This window comes from Hemicordylus capensis, chromosome 4 (assembly GCF_027244095.1).
Source record: "Hemicordylus capensis ecotype Gifberg chromosome 4, rHemCap1.1.pri, whole genome shotgun sequence".
Lineage (NCBI taxonomy): Eukaryota > Metazoa > Chordata > Lepidosauria > Squamata > Cordylidae > Hemicordylus > Hemicordylus capensis.
In genome coordinates this window covers 254,194,476-254,209,025 of record NC_069660.1, presented here as the reverse complement: position 1 = coordinate 254,209,025, position 14,550 = coordinate 254,194,476, and the positions used below count along the sequence as shown (strand labels likewise).

The 14,550-nt window shown below is 41.0% G+C and overlaps 1 protein-coding gene across 9 annotated transcripts in view; it reads right to left on the bottom strand.

Annotated features, from left to right (window-relative positions):
* Nucleotides 1-2,283: 2,283 nt before the first annotated feature.
* Nucleotides 2,284-14,550, bottom strand: part of MAPRE2 (microtubule associated protein RP/EB family member 2) — a 192,077-nt gene continuing 179,810 nt past the window's right edge. For 8 of the 9 annotated variants that reach the window (XM_053244461.1, XM_053244459.1, XM_053244463.1 and 5 more), the window contains 3 exons: nucleotides 12,908-13,066; nucleotides 11,712-11,858; nucleotides 2,284-5,444 (listed from right to left, as the gene is read on the bottom strand). In XM_053244461.1, the coding sequence (XP_053100436.1) occupies nucleotides 5,373-5,444; nucleotides 11,712-11,858; nucleotides 12,908-13,066 (378 nt within the window). In that variant the 3' untranslated portion in view covers nucleotides 2,284-5,372. The remainder of the gene's footprint in view (nucleotides 5,445-11,711; nucleotides 11,859-12,907; nucleotides 13,067-14,550) is intronic. The other variant, XM_053244464.1, reaches the window with a different exon arrangement.

The following is a 14,550-nucleotide window of genomic DNA, read 5'->3' as shown; positions in this document are numbered from 1 at the left end:
CTAAGCCACGTCTTCAGTTCCAACCTCCCACAATGAGTATCTCCGTCTTGTTTGGATTCAGCCTCTGTTTGTTCTCCCTCATTACCGCCTCCAGGCAGGCATTTACAGAACTTAGGATACCATGGTTGATGGTATCAAACACCTCCGAGAGATCCAAAAGAACCAGCAGAGTCACACTCCCTCTGTTGATTCCCCAGTAAAGGTTATCCATCAGGCCAACCAAGGCAGTCTCAACCCCATAGCCAGCTCTAAAGCCAGTTTGAAATGGGTCTAGATCATCAGTTTCCTCCAAGACTGCCTGGAGCTGGTCGGCCACCACCCTCTCAGTCACCTTGCCCAACCAAGGGAGATTGGAGATTGGCCTGTAACTGTCCATTGCTAAGGGATCCAGGGAAGGCTTCTTTAGGAGTGGTCTAACCAATGCCTCCTTCAGACAAGGGGGCATCCTACCCTCCCTCAGCAATGCATTGTGTTTGGAAGCAATCAGGACAAAGTTGACAAGGATAATTTTGCAAAAAATATATTTGGATGGTACATCTTCCCAAATCCAAGCAAATTTGCTCAGAATCTGCTCTATGAGATTTAATTTCAAGTAAGTGTAGATAAGATTACATATTTACCTTAAATTCTTCAGTCTTGCCCCCCTGCCATGCTCAACAACATGGGCCTGTTAGGTCTCAAAAGTTCTTCAGTATCTCTCCATTCCATCAGAGGCTGCAATATTACCTCACCGCCGCTTCGCTGGGATCACCTAGTGATCAAGTCTAGCCAAATTACTGAGGCTGCTACAAAAGTATCTTAAATTAGCAAAGACCTCACTAATATATCATAATTTGATTTCTCACTCTCCACCTCTCAAACGATCATGGTTTTGTTTCCTGTCAAAAGCAGCACAATGAATTTAGAGAATTTTGTACAATGTACATTATTATTAATTACTATTATTTATTTATCTACAGCCTGACTCTGAAGGTTCTAGGCAATTATGCTGATAATGACATCTTTTTTGAAAAACTTTGTGAATTAGTCTTGATTTAAACAAAAGGTGGTTGGTTTGTTTAACAGCAAGATAATTTCTCCAGGGTCTCCAGATATTCTGAATATATTGTTTGGTTTTACACAACTGTTGCATTTTCTTCCAGTTCATTATCCAGCAGGCATCAAGAATATCAGCATATACATTTGAGAATTCTTAACATGAGCCTTTGGGTATAGTTCCATAAGTACAAAGTAATCTGGATGAAAAGACTCCTGAGAAACCATTAGTTCAGAAGTTAGCCAAACTATTTCACTCTTACCTGGCAACACCCCAATCCAGAGCACGTTTCCTTGGAAGTAACTCTTTTTATTTATTTTTTAACTACAATCTGCTTTCAAGTAAAGTGTGCATAAGCTCATAGTATTCTCACACCCCAACTACCCAGCTGAAACAATGTTTTCTGAAGCTATGAGGAAACACGATAACTAATTTTTAGGTAGATAATAGACTGAGAAAACATTCACAAGGCAGAGCAAAAGGAAACAAAAAGTAGGGAGAAGGTGATTTCAAGTAGACATTTCTTATAGACCTGTAGCAATTACTTTAATAAACATGTCAGCAATTGGAAGCAGTAAGGAAGACTTTTATACAACTTTTTAAACAGAGCAACCAACATTGTCCCTTATGTAATTCAACTTTTATGTAATTCAATTTGACTCAGGAAGGATAAAATCCCCAAGAATTTTTTTCAAATGGCAAATATCTATTTGCTGTTTGAGAAAAAGATAGTAATCTGTTCACAGATAGACCAGATAGTGATCAGGCCTTTTACAGAATACATGGGATGATTTATGTGCATTTCTTATAAGCCCTATTTGGTCGCAGAACTTGATGTATTTAGAAAAAGTTCAGAATTTGGGCTATCCTGGAAACGGGGGCATCAAAACAATAAAAATTTTGTTGTGATAGAAAATAGAACTTGGGACTTCATGACACAGCAACAACTAGGATGCCACATTCTAGCATTCGGATGCACTACATGATTTTTTTCTGCTACACAAGCTGTGTGTATACCTGGGCCCTCATATGTGCAAGGACTTGTCCCTTCACTGTGCAGTCAGAGCAGCTTCATTTATGGTTTTCCCACCAAGAAATTCAACCTCTTCATCTTTTCATAGCTCTTTCTTTTAAAAAAAATTTCTACAACAGATTCAGTCTTTTCCAAAGGGAATTTGCTTTCCAAAAGGAGAAGCTCCTCTATATTTCCCCTGATGTGCTGTAAGGGAGAAAATGTTTTATGCACATTGACAAACTAACCTTTTATTTTAAAGTGCTTGGCTTTGACCCAACTTCAGTGATGCTATTTTATGAAAACCCAACTTGTATACATTTATGAAGGTCTATTGAGCTAGGCAGATTGTAACATATACTTTTTTTTATTAAATATGTAAAAAGATAAACGCAAGTCAAGTTATTCACATATTCAGAGACCAAAAAAAAAAAAGGTCTACTCTATCATGCGACAATTGGTGGGTAACGTAAAGTGATTGATACATCTGAATAAGACTTTTTGCATCTATTAATTACTTATCTATTTATAATTAACAATACATATGTTTACATTCCTTTCAGTTTACATTTAATATATAACCAAAGCTTTATGGTGTGCTATTTAGTAAAAGTAATTACAAATGCATATTAAAACCATAACGGAATAACAGGGTTACTCACCACAGAGGGGGGAGCCCTCTTTCCCTTTCCAGAGTATCTCACTCCCCTCAGCACAACTGAGCAGTTCAGGTTCTAATATAACTATTATCCTCTTGCCCACTAGGCCAACCACTTCCTGTCTCAAAAGGGGGGGGGACAGGGAAATTGCTCCACAAATCCAGATCAATTTTACAAAAAATAACAGAAAACCAGATACACTCCCCCCGCCCACACACACACAATTTTAAGTGACAGGATTAGGGGGCAAAGTAGCTTTGATGGGAACGATCTAGGAGCAAAGAAACCTGGAAAAGCCCGGAAAGCGCTTCAAAAGGAAGTTATCTGTGTGGTTTATGGTTAATCCATTCATTGATCCAGGCCAGCTTTTGAATGGAGCTTTAGTTACTTTTATTCCAGTCCTGGAGTTGAGGCAAAGCTAAAAAAACAGCCAGCAGCAAGAGCACTGAAGGCAGACTACACTTGCCTCTCTGTAAATAATATCTACCTCATTAAACCATTAATATTCCTGATTCAACTCAACTGTCTTGTCCTTGAATACCACAACTCTTTCCTCTGGATTCTACAATCTGAAAATGTGCTCAAGGGTGGCGGGTGGGGGGAAAGGATAACAACTGTATTGGCAGTGATGACCGGGACCTTAAAAGTTGGTGCAGAAGCCTTGTAATTGCCCCAAATTCCTTTTAACCACAATGGGTATTTTGAGGAGACTGTAACTAGCATTATAACAACCATGAACATTTAAAATTGTTTATCTTCTTTCTATGTTGGATCATGACAGTATACAACATCCTCCTGAAAGAAACGCCTTTTAAATGGTTTTATGTATAAAGCCTTCAAGTGAAACCAAATCACTTCTGCTAACATTAATAAGTAAAGAACTAGTGAAGGGGATGCTTTGATTTTCATAGGGATTGCAAGGTATGGGATAGAGACATGCTGTGAAAACTTTTCCAATCTGCAGAGATTGGCTATAGTTTTGATGAGCTAAGGAAGTCAAACTGAGGAAATGCAAACATTTGTTCAAATGTTTAAATGCACTGTACATGCTGCCTGAGCTGTGACTAGTAAGAGTCACTTTGTTACAAAAGATTTCTGTAAAAAAACCAATGTATATTTTTTTAAAAGAAGCAAGAGCCATGCATTTAAACATAAATGCAAGAAATTGCTATTTGATCAGTGAGGCAATGGCATTGAGGTGGTGGTGTTTTTTGTTTTTTAAAGAGAAGCCATTTACAAGGCTAAGGAGATCTTCAGTAATTGTAGTCTGTATGGTGACATTCTATTGGGATTTTGTTATACCTGCCAAACCAAATAACCAATCAAACTGAAATCGAGGAATGAAACAATATACAAGGAAAACTGAGCCAAAAAGAAAGAAAGAAAGGGAGAGAGAGAGAGAGGGAGAGAGAGAGAGAGAGAGAAATAGGACTAAGAAAATGTGCAACTTAATTTTAAGAAATAAGGAATGTTTTAATACACAATTTGCTATATTTCTATTTATAAAATGTCATCACCTAAGTGCAAGATTAACAAGAAGGGTAATATTAAAAACAAGTGGCAATGAACATTTCTGTAACATTTTGTTTCTGCCCCCTGCCAATCCATTCACAGTAGTCACAGCCAGACCACGGAAATGTTCTCATATCATGTCCCTGATAAGATATCTTATCTCCCAGACAATGCTTGAAAACTGGCAGTTGCACCTGTGTGGAAAATAGGTGCTCAACATTCCATTGCAAGGATGACTCTACAGAGGACTCTAAAAATGTTCATCTACCACATATACAAGAGGCAGAGGGAATGGTTGATACGCATAATCCCAATTTTCAGAAGTGGGAGTTTGAAACCAAGTGACATCTGCAAGTACAGATATAGTGGCAAAGATTTTTCAGTGCTTGAAACAACAGACACACACTGAATATGGAGTTGAAACAGGCAGAAGAATGCTTCTAGTAGCAAGGAAAGTGTCTCAAAGCTCTCAATGTACGAGTTACTTAGGCAGGCATGTATCTTCCAGAAGTAAAGGTATACTGTGCAGCTTTCTAACATGCTTTGGTGCAGAGCATCAGGAGGATCATGGTTTGTTTTTAAATTAGTTGCTCATTCTTGTGTTTTAATTAAAGATTGGAACAGGTATAATTTGAGTGTGACTTCAGTTGTTTCCCCTCCTTTGCATGGTTTGACCACATTTTATGCCAAATGATAATAAAATATGAGAAAACTAACAGAACAGTACTCTTTTTGCCATAAGAGATGCTCATATAAATAGTTTTGAAAAAATTACAAATGTATCATACTTAAGACAAAAGGAAAAAAATATATTATATATATATATGTGTGTGTGTTTATATATATAATATATATATATTATTATTATTAAAAGCTGAACACATCTCAAGCAGCCAAATAGTGAAGTTGCGGTGGTAGAAATTGGGAACAAAGCCCGGAGAACTTCTCAGGTGCATACCCTGATAGAAGACTTCTGCAAACACATCTTGGCAAAGGATGGATACAGAATGCAGAGGTTGGCCGACACTCACTATGGTACATTTATGTTAATGGCAGACTGAGAGTGATTGGTTTCAAGTCTGAGGCCACACATGTTCCATTTTTCAGAAGAAAGTTCCCACACAAAATTAAAATTAGCAGATGTGCCAGGTGGTCAGTACTCTTCCTGCTGCTGTGGCTGTTCATGAACCTGTTCCTCGCCTTCATGCTCTTCTGTGTGGCTCTCCTGTATGTTAAAAGAGGGTGGGGAGAACAGTTATTACAACAATTTAATTGGGAGGGGGGAGATAAACAAACCTGACAATATATTGAAAGTGTGAATTCCCGCCCCCGCATCTTGTCTCAAATTCAATTCCTAATAAAATGCTTTAATTGAGCATTTCTAAACAACTTCTCTAAGCACATAAACAACTTCTCTAAGCACAGTAAGGTTTTTAAAACTTGAAAGATTGGGACTTTTAGAGAAGTTTCAGCATTACTCAAATTTTAATTTTAATATAGATTGTAGGGGCTGCTGGAAACTTTTGCACAGGAGACCAGAAGGCAATTGAATTTCATCTTGGACTTGGCCTTTTACGCTTCTCAAGACTGCAGTCTGGCATTCTCCTCATTTGAATCAATTAGTACCGCACCAAGGCTTAAAGGTTATCAAAGTTTGCAATTAAGGTATATTAATCATTGTATTATGAGAAACGACTTTCCCTTAGATCTGAATATTTTTGTCAGATGCAATCAATTTCTACTCCAGTGGGTGCTATTATCAAATAGGGCAGATTGTCAACATACCAAAATACAATTGCATTTTTGCAAAGAGATTACTGCATTTCCTAGAATCTCTTTATGGAATGTTTTGGTAGAAAGAAGATAATCTCTGTTCTGCTTTGTTAAAAGAGTCAATGGTCCCAAAATTGTAAATGTGCAATTGTGAAGTAGGTTACAGTACATAAACTCAGCAACTGAACATCAAATCTACATCTTTATTCATGCCCTGCTTGCCTCCATTAATTCCGAGTTAAGAACTATCATTGTTGAAAATATTTCCCTGTAAAATTCCTACGCAGTTAATCTGTGCCCTGTATCTGTGACCCCCAGATTAGGGCTGAACTGGTGGAAGGGGCTGCTTTTCATTAAAGGGCTTGCTCCTCATGAATCCCACTCCCCATAAAGATTTGAGGGGTGTACTAACAGCTAATTGTGCTTGCCTGTTGTGCAGAGGCAAGGTCATGGGACTCTTGTATTGCAGAGGCAACCAGCCAATGTGCTCTGTCTTCCCAAGCTGTTTTGTTGCCACAGCAGTCTCCTCCCACTTTGAAATTTTCTCCACCTGGGCGCTTTCCAGATAAGACCCTGCAACGGGTTCTATCTCAGAAGTGTGCTTCCACACTTCCTGTGTTGTGACACCGGAGTCGTGCCGTTCACATTTCCAATGCCTTGTTTCAAATTTAATCGCTGCGATATAGAGCTAGGAGTCGTATATCGGGCGTGAGGAAGTTGCTGTTTTTTCGGGTTGTTCATTTCCACGAGACTGCTCCCCCTGCCGTTTACATTTCAAATGCGACTTGCCTGAATGGAGGCATTTTGCTGCTGTTGAGCAGCTAGTCTGGAAAGTGCCCTGGAAAAAGACAGCTGTAGAGACAAATGCCTGCTGCCGTGAGAGCCAGCCTCAGTTTGGCATCAGATAAGTCAGTCACGCAACCTGAGGCTTGTGCAGAGAGCTTAGGAAAGGCTGAGACCCAGCCAGGTGCCCCTGCATTCTAAGTGAAACTAAACATCCATGCAAAACAAACAGGGCCCCAAAATGAAGGATATTTTGAAACAGTGGACTTCTTCGCACTTATTTCTGTGGCTTTCTAAACTGAACGGCCTTTCAAGGAGAAACTGAGCTTCTATATAGGGCAGTTCTTACAGGTTTCTTTTCATTCATTCATTCGATTTCTATATTGCCCTTCCAAAAATGGCTCAGGGTGGTTTACACAAACAAACAAACAAACAAACAAACAAACAAAGATGGATCCCTGTCCCCAAAGGGCTCACAATCTAAAAAACACACACACCATAAGACAGATACCAGCAACAGTCACTGGAGGTACTGTGCTGGGGGTAAATAGGGCCAGTTACTCTCCCCCTGCTAAATAAAAGAGAATCACCACGGTAAAAAGTGCCTCTTTGCCAAGTTAGCAGGGGTGTTTTTAGTACCAATGATGCTATTTTCTTTCTACATTAGGGGGCAGAATGCTGCCAGCTGTTTATACCTCTCCTGGTCTATCCCACTGTCCCTACTAAGGCTGCCTTAGAAATAATGTTTGATTGGGAGCCAATGCCCAATGGGTCACTACCTATGCCAAAAACCACTCCTCCTCAGATTTGCACTAGAGTCTGTCTATGTCAGAGGTGATCAATCTGAGAGTCTCCCATTGTTATTAGACTAGAACTCCCATCATCCCCAGCTGCAATAAGTTGCCTCAGGTTGGTCACTCACATTGGCTCATTGTGCAAGCCCCCCCACCACCACCCCCAGCACTTTCAAGTAGGACAAAAAGTGGCCTGAAAGAGAGGAGGAGGAGAGCTGGTCTTGTGGCAACAAACATGAATTGACCTCTTTGCTAAACCAGAGTCTGCCCTGGTTGTATTTGAATGGGAGACTACGTGAGCACTGCAAGAGATTCCCTTAGGGGATAGGGCTGCTCTGGGAAGAGCACTTGCATGCTTGCATGCAGAAAGTTCCAAGTTCCCTCCCTGGCATCTCCAAGATAGGGCTGAGAGAGACTCCTGCTTGCAACTTTGGAGAAGCTGCTGCTAGTCTGTGTAGACAATACTGAACTAGATGGACCAATGGACTGACTCAGAAGAAGGCACCTTCCTATGTTCCTAAAAGAACAGGGGTTTAATTGGAGTAGAGCAAATTCTACGCAGGATTCCATAGGATCAGAAGATCATCCTTTGGACACAATACAGAATCTCCTGTAACAATTTAGGATCATGATGAAATAAAACTCCATCTGGAAGCACCCAAAAGAATGTCCTGACAGACCAACCAAATCCATCCAAACACAATAAGAACATATTCTACACTCCTAATTATATTTGATCCACAGAGCCCTTTCATTTTGGCACTGCCATCTGAAAAGACCTGCCTTAGCCACGCTTCTCCACAACTTGTGGATTTGTATACGTGTGAGTCCAAACATAGACCTTTTGTGGCAGACCTTTTAATACCCTGCCTTTTAATACCATGCCTTATTGGTCCATATGGACACCAAGAAATAATACAAAAAATTGGGATAAATAAAATGAATGAACGTTACATATTACAGAAGAGACTGACAACTGCAGGGCAAGAACTATAATCATGCCTGCTTTTCACATGTGTACTTTTAAAACCATATATTGACCCCATCTGAACTAATTGGAAATTGACTAAAATCAGTCACATATCCATGTTGATTTGCCACAACACACATTGCAAGTGCAAAAGCGGGAAAATTTGTCGAACTTTTGCTGAGTGCAATTTACAGTAAAGGCAACCAACGGACAGCCTGTGGTGCACATCTAGCGCTTTATCTAATCTCCTGAGACCCCTGCTTCTTCTCACACCAATTTATAACTTGGAGAACTCCTTCCAAGATAAGAGAGAGCAGATAGTCCAGAAACATCTGCACCACCACAAGCTACTGAGGTTCATTCAATTTATGCTTGAAGGGGTGCCTGACCAGTACTACTTCCCGATCAGTTTTGTATGGGAAGTGGTACTGGGCAGGCCAACAGCAGCATGAGAGAGAGTGGCATGCCACCCATGAATCAACTGTCACAGAAGCATACAGGAATTTAGGAAGGAAGGTTGAAGCTGTTCTCATTTTAATCTCCACTGAATAACAACTCCAGAATATATGGGTATATAACCAGTTTCCTGTCCCAGTCTACACTCTTTAGAGTCTATAGTAGAAGTCATACTTCCTTTGTCTTGCAAGAAAGTCACTCCTCCCAAATGACATATATTAAAAGGGCTACAGAAATGCTTTGTGTATAGAAGCTTTTCACCCATAAGAACAGGATGAGATAATTCTAAACAAATCAATATAGTATTTGAAGGATACTTCAGAATTTGCTTCAGTGCAAAACTTGAAGAATATTTGGTAGTATTTGCATTTGATAAAGTTGGCCATCAAAATTGTAAAAAATAGCTTATACAAATTCAAGGAAATTATTCATCTGTCCCACTTCTACCATCTAAGACTGGCAGTAGTTCTCCACCTAATTCTCTGAAATCTTCAAGCCCCTTAATACCTGAGGGGCAGTCTACACAGACATTTTCCTATCTACGCAGTCTACACAGACATTCCACCCCCAGCACAGTACTTCCAGTGACTGTTGCTGGTGTGTGTCTTATGTTTCTTTTTAGAATGTGAGCCCTTTGGGGACAGGGAGCCATCTTATTTGTTATTTCTCTTTGTAAACCGCCCTGGGCCATTTTTGGAATGGCGGTATAGAAATAAATAAATAAATAAATAAAATAAAATAAAATAAAATAAAATAAAATAATTTCTTGTTTACACAGTCAGACAGGTATTATTGACTCGTTTGTTTTATCCAGACATCGAGTCCTTCCCAAGGACCTGGGATGCCAGAATTTTATTGTCAGTTGTTATAGATATCGTCGCAGAATATAGGCTGTTCCCAGTAAAGCTGCTTTTTGTAATTGGCTGATGGTGATTTCTGTGGCCCCTATGGTGTTGAGGTGCTCTTCAAGGTCTTTTGGAACTGCACCCAGGGCGCCAATGACCACTGGGATTATTTGGGTCTTTTTCTGCCACAGCCTTTCCATTTCAATTTGTAGATCTTTGTATTTGGTGATTTTTTCTATTTCTTTTTCTTCTATTCTGCTATCCCCGGTATTGCTATGTTGATTATTTTCACTTGTTTTTCTTTCTTCTCGACTACAGTTATATCTGGTATATTGTGTGGCAGATGTTTGTCTGTTTGTAGTTGGAAGTCCCATAATATTTTTGAATCTTCATTTTCTACCACTTTTTCAATTTGATGGTCCCACCAATTCTTGGCTACAGGTAGCTTGTATTTTTTGCAGATGTTCCAGTGTATCATCCCTGCTACTTTGTCATGCTTTTGTTTGTAGTCAGTCTGTGCGATCTTTTTACAACAGCTGATTAGGTGGTCCACGGTTTTTATTATTATTATTATTATTTTTCCTAGGCCATTTTTCTGTACACAATTGCTCCTGAGTCTGCTTGTACGTGCCATACTGTGGAGAAAACTTACAGAAGCTGGTGGTTTGGCTTGCCATGATCACAGCAGTTCCAAGGAATGCGCTGATCACAGAAATGGCTCTTGAATATGTCTATCTGTTTAGATACCAGTTCTCATGTAGTATTTTTCTCCATCAAGTGGTATACCCTGGGACTGTCGGGAGGGAACGGATGAAAAAAGGGGCCAGAAAATGCCTGCGAGGCTAGGGACTGAACTTGGGGTTTCTCACACACATTAATAATCCAGACATTATGCTGTATGAGTGTACAAATATCTGTACACTCGTACATGTTTGTGTGTAAATGACTATACCTGTGTTAATTTCTCCCCTGCTAACTTGGCAAAGAGGCACCTTTTAACGTGGTGATTCTCTTTATTTAGCAGGGGGAGAGTAACTGGCCCTATCCACCCCCAACACAGTACCTCCAGTGACTGTTGCTGGTGTCTATCTTATGGTGTGTGTTTTTTTTAGATTGTGAGCCCTTTGGGGACAGGGATCCATCTTATTTATTTCTCTGTGTAAACCGCCCTGAGCCATTTTTGGAAGGGCAGTATAGAAATCGAATAAATAAATAAATAAATAAATAAAAATTAAACTGTGAGCTTGGTTACAGGCCTCTCAAATGCATGGTACAGATGGGAAGTATACTGCTGCACCTGTGTTCAAAAACAACATGTGAACAGCTGTACCAATATTACAGATACCTGTGTACACTGTACACTTGTTGTACAAGTGTTGAACATAACATGCAAATAGAGCTATTGCCTGTGCTAAAAATATCTGCCAGTAAACATTTTGAGATGAATACGAATTTGAACCTTTAACTTTGGTCTTTTCAAAAATTATCTTTGAAAGTTCAGAATTAAAGCAGCTTTTAAAATGTGCTTTCCAACCGTTTGAGCACCAGGTGTTGTTGTTTTTTAAGTGTGCATTAGGATACAGAAAAATTAAACTTGCTAGAATATATCAACAGAGTCTACATACTGAAATCAATAAACATGATTTCCACAATATTATTTTACATCAACAAACCTGCAAAGAGTTGTGGTGTGGTAGTGTCCTTCTATAACACTCACCCATGGCTTCTCTTTATGATTGCCAGAGCTGGCTTAAGAGCTAGCACCACTTGAAACGATGCCAAAAGCCACTGGGCCCACCCCCTGACACCGATGCCAGTGTCAGAGGGCAGGGACAGCCCCGCCTCCCTTCCCCATATCCCGGCTGCCTTACCTTCTGGGCACGCCAGGGTTTTAAACTGAAAGGCGGTGGCAGCGGCAAGGAAGGTGAGAAGAATGCAGCTTCTAGCATGGAGCAGCAGCCTCTGCTCGTTGCTGCCACTTCACTAGCTGGCTCACTTTCTCCCGCTTCCCCCAGGGCCTTCCAAAAACGGAGCAGCAAAGCACACCAGCCGGTTGGTGGAAGAGACAGAAAGCACGCCAGTTAGCAAAGCAGCACTCCATGCTAGAAGCTCTGTTCTTCTCACCTCCCTCACCTCTGCATTCACCACTGACTTTCAATTTAAAACCCAGGTGTGCCCAGAAGGTAAGGCAGCCAGGAGATGGACCTGGCTCCATCCCCTGATGCTGGCATCAGCTTTAGGGGGCTGGGATGGGACATAAGGTGGGAGGGAACAGAAAGGGGGTGGTGGCAAGGAGCCTGAGAGCAGTGGCAGCAGGAGGTAGGTGAGGTAATGCCTGTGGAGGGTGAGAGGTGGGTGGGATGCCTCACACTCCCTGCCCCTTTGGCATAAGTGCTGCCTGAGGCTGTTGCCTTATGGGTGAGCCACACTTGACTATTGCTGTTTCTTGCAGGCAATCTTTCTTTCCTGTTTCTGGGCTATTGTGGTGATGTCTCTGAACTGTCAAGCCAGAAGACACAGTTGAGGCAACCTGCAAATAACCTAGTGGGTGAGTTTGCAGACTTAAAGGTCCATGAACAAAGTGTCATCATGCTTCAAGATACATTCCTCTCATTGGAAGGAACGTCCATCTATTCCAAATGTCTTCCCCAACACCATAGGACAAGAATCCAGAATGCTCTCATATTGCTCCTTTCTTTCCAGAGGGAAAAAACCTGTCGTGACAATTATTTGGAAGAATGGGTAGGTAGATTCCAGCAGAAATATGGGCAATAGGCACAATTTGACATTTTGCTACTCCATCCAGCAAGCAGCAAACTGCTGAGCAAAGAATAAATCATGGCAACAATAAAGAATTAGGATCTCTTTTCCTCAACACAATTTAAATGAAATCTACAAAGTATCCCTGAAAAACTGTCTTCAAAGCTTCCATGGTTTACTGTGATACAGTTCGCCATTACATATGTACAATCTTTCTGATCCATAGTATACCATTGCTATCTAATTCCTATTTAGACTGGTTACACACTTCTAGGTAACTACAAACAAATTATGGACTTAGACTTACGTGTTCTTCTGAAGCATAGAGAACTTCCATTAGTCGCTGGACAAGGTCATTATTTTCCTGCCCATGTTCTTGACAGAGAAGCTCGATCTCCCTTAACTTTCCAAAATAGAAATCCCTTTCCTTCTCCACACCTTCAAGTGCAAGTTTTAATGAATGTACCTGTGAAAATACAGAACTTCTAAACATTAGATAACTGTATGCTGCAGGTTTGATAGTTTGTATGCTCACATGCTTTCAACCCAAAATAGAAATGGTGTCAATCTGAAAAGTTATACCTCTCAAAACTTCCCCATGCCCATGTACATATACCACCTATGTCATCAAAACACTATTTAGTATACTACTGCTTGAATGCTGTAGACCTTGACAATAGTAAAATCCTGCAGGTGCAGGATATTCTAGAATATAGCCCTCAACTTGTTTTTCTTTCTCCCAAGGCAAGGCAAAGCAGGTTAACAGAAGGCCCAGCTCAACAAAGAGGGACAGAGTGGTCACTCTCCTAACATGGTCTGTGTGAGGAAGGGAACAAGAAAGGAAAAAGACCAGACACGTTAACAGATATATGTGTCCATGACTGGCTCAACCACAATTCCTAGGGGTGTACACAAACCACAGTTCGAGCACCAGTTTGGTGCAGCAGGAAGGGAAGCAGGAGCTTTAAGAAAGAGGAGAAAACAGGTCCTTACCTGCTCTCTGCCACCCCATGCAGCTTCCTACTGGGGCAGTGTTTGACCCAAGTACCCCTGCATGGCGCCAACACGCACATGGCATCCACGGGTGCCACAATGGGGTACTTGGGCTGAGCGCCACCCCAGCAAGAAGCTGCATGGGGCAGCAGAGAGCAGGTAAGAACCTGCTCTCTCCTCTTTCTTAAAGCTTCCACTCCCCGCCACAGAACCAGTGCTCAAACCACAGTTCATGCACACCCCTAACAGTTCCTTCTAAATGCTTCTTTAAGGAACAGGTTGCTATCAATTTCAGAAAACTGTTCCTTGCACTGTACAGAAACCTCTGGTATGGAGAGCTTTTGTTCTCTTTTTATGGCACCTAGTAAGCTAAATAGTATAGGATCACCTTTCAGAGGATTAATTCATGATAGATCCTGCTGCTGGGCCAGGGGGTGGAACCAGATTTTCTTTCGGTCAGATTGCCAAACAACATTCCACAGTATTTTGCACAGGGACCAGGTTATGGCAATATCTTAAGCTTAAGTGTGCATTTGCAAACAAATAGAAGGCACACTGGTGGCAGACATGACTGCAGTTACCAAAAAACACCACCACAAAAAAACCCTTGTTGCCTATAAAACAATGCTACCAAGTACCCTGCTTCAGTTGTCAAACCATCTGGCCACTGAGGCTGTATTTTGGGTTTGCACGCTTCCTCTTCCCATTCTCCTTGTGTTCAGATTCCTTCCTTCACTTCCTGGTCCATGATAACTATGTATTACAGAGACCTGGATGGGAGAGGTCTCTGGGAGAGGCAAGTGGTCTGGTTTGAGTCCAGCTTCTTCAGGTAGAATACTCTGTTGTACAGCAGGTGAGAGGACGTGGGTGGGGAAGAGGAGTGGCTGTGTCTTTAAGAATAATATCCCCCTTACCAGGGTTTCTGTCAGGGAACTGGCCTATATTAAGTGTGTGCAC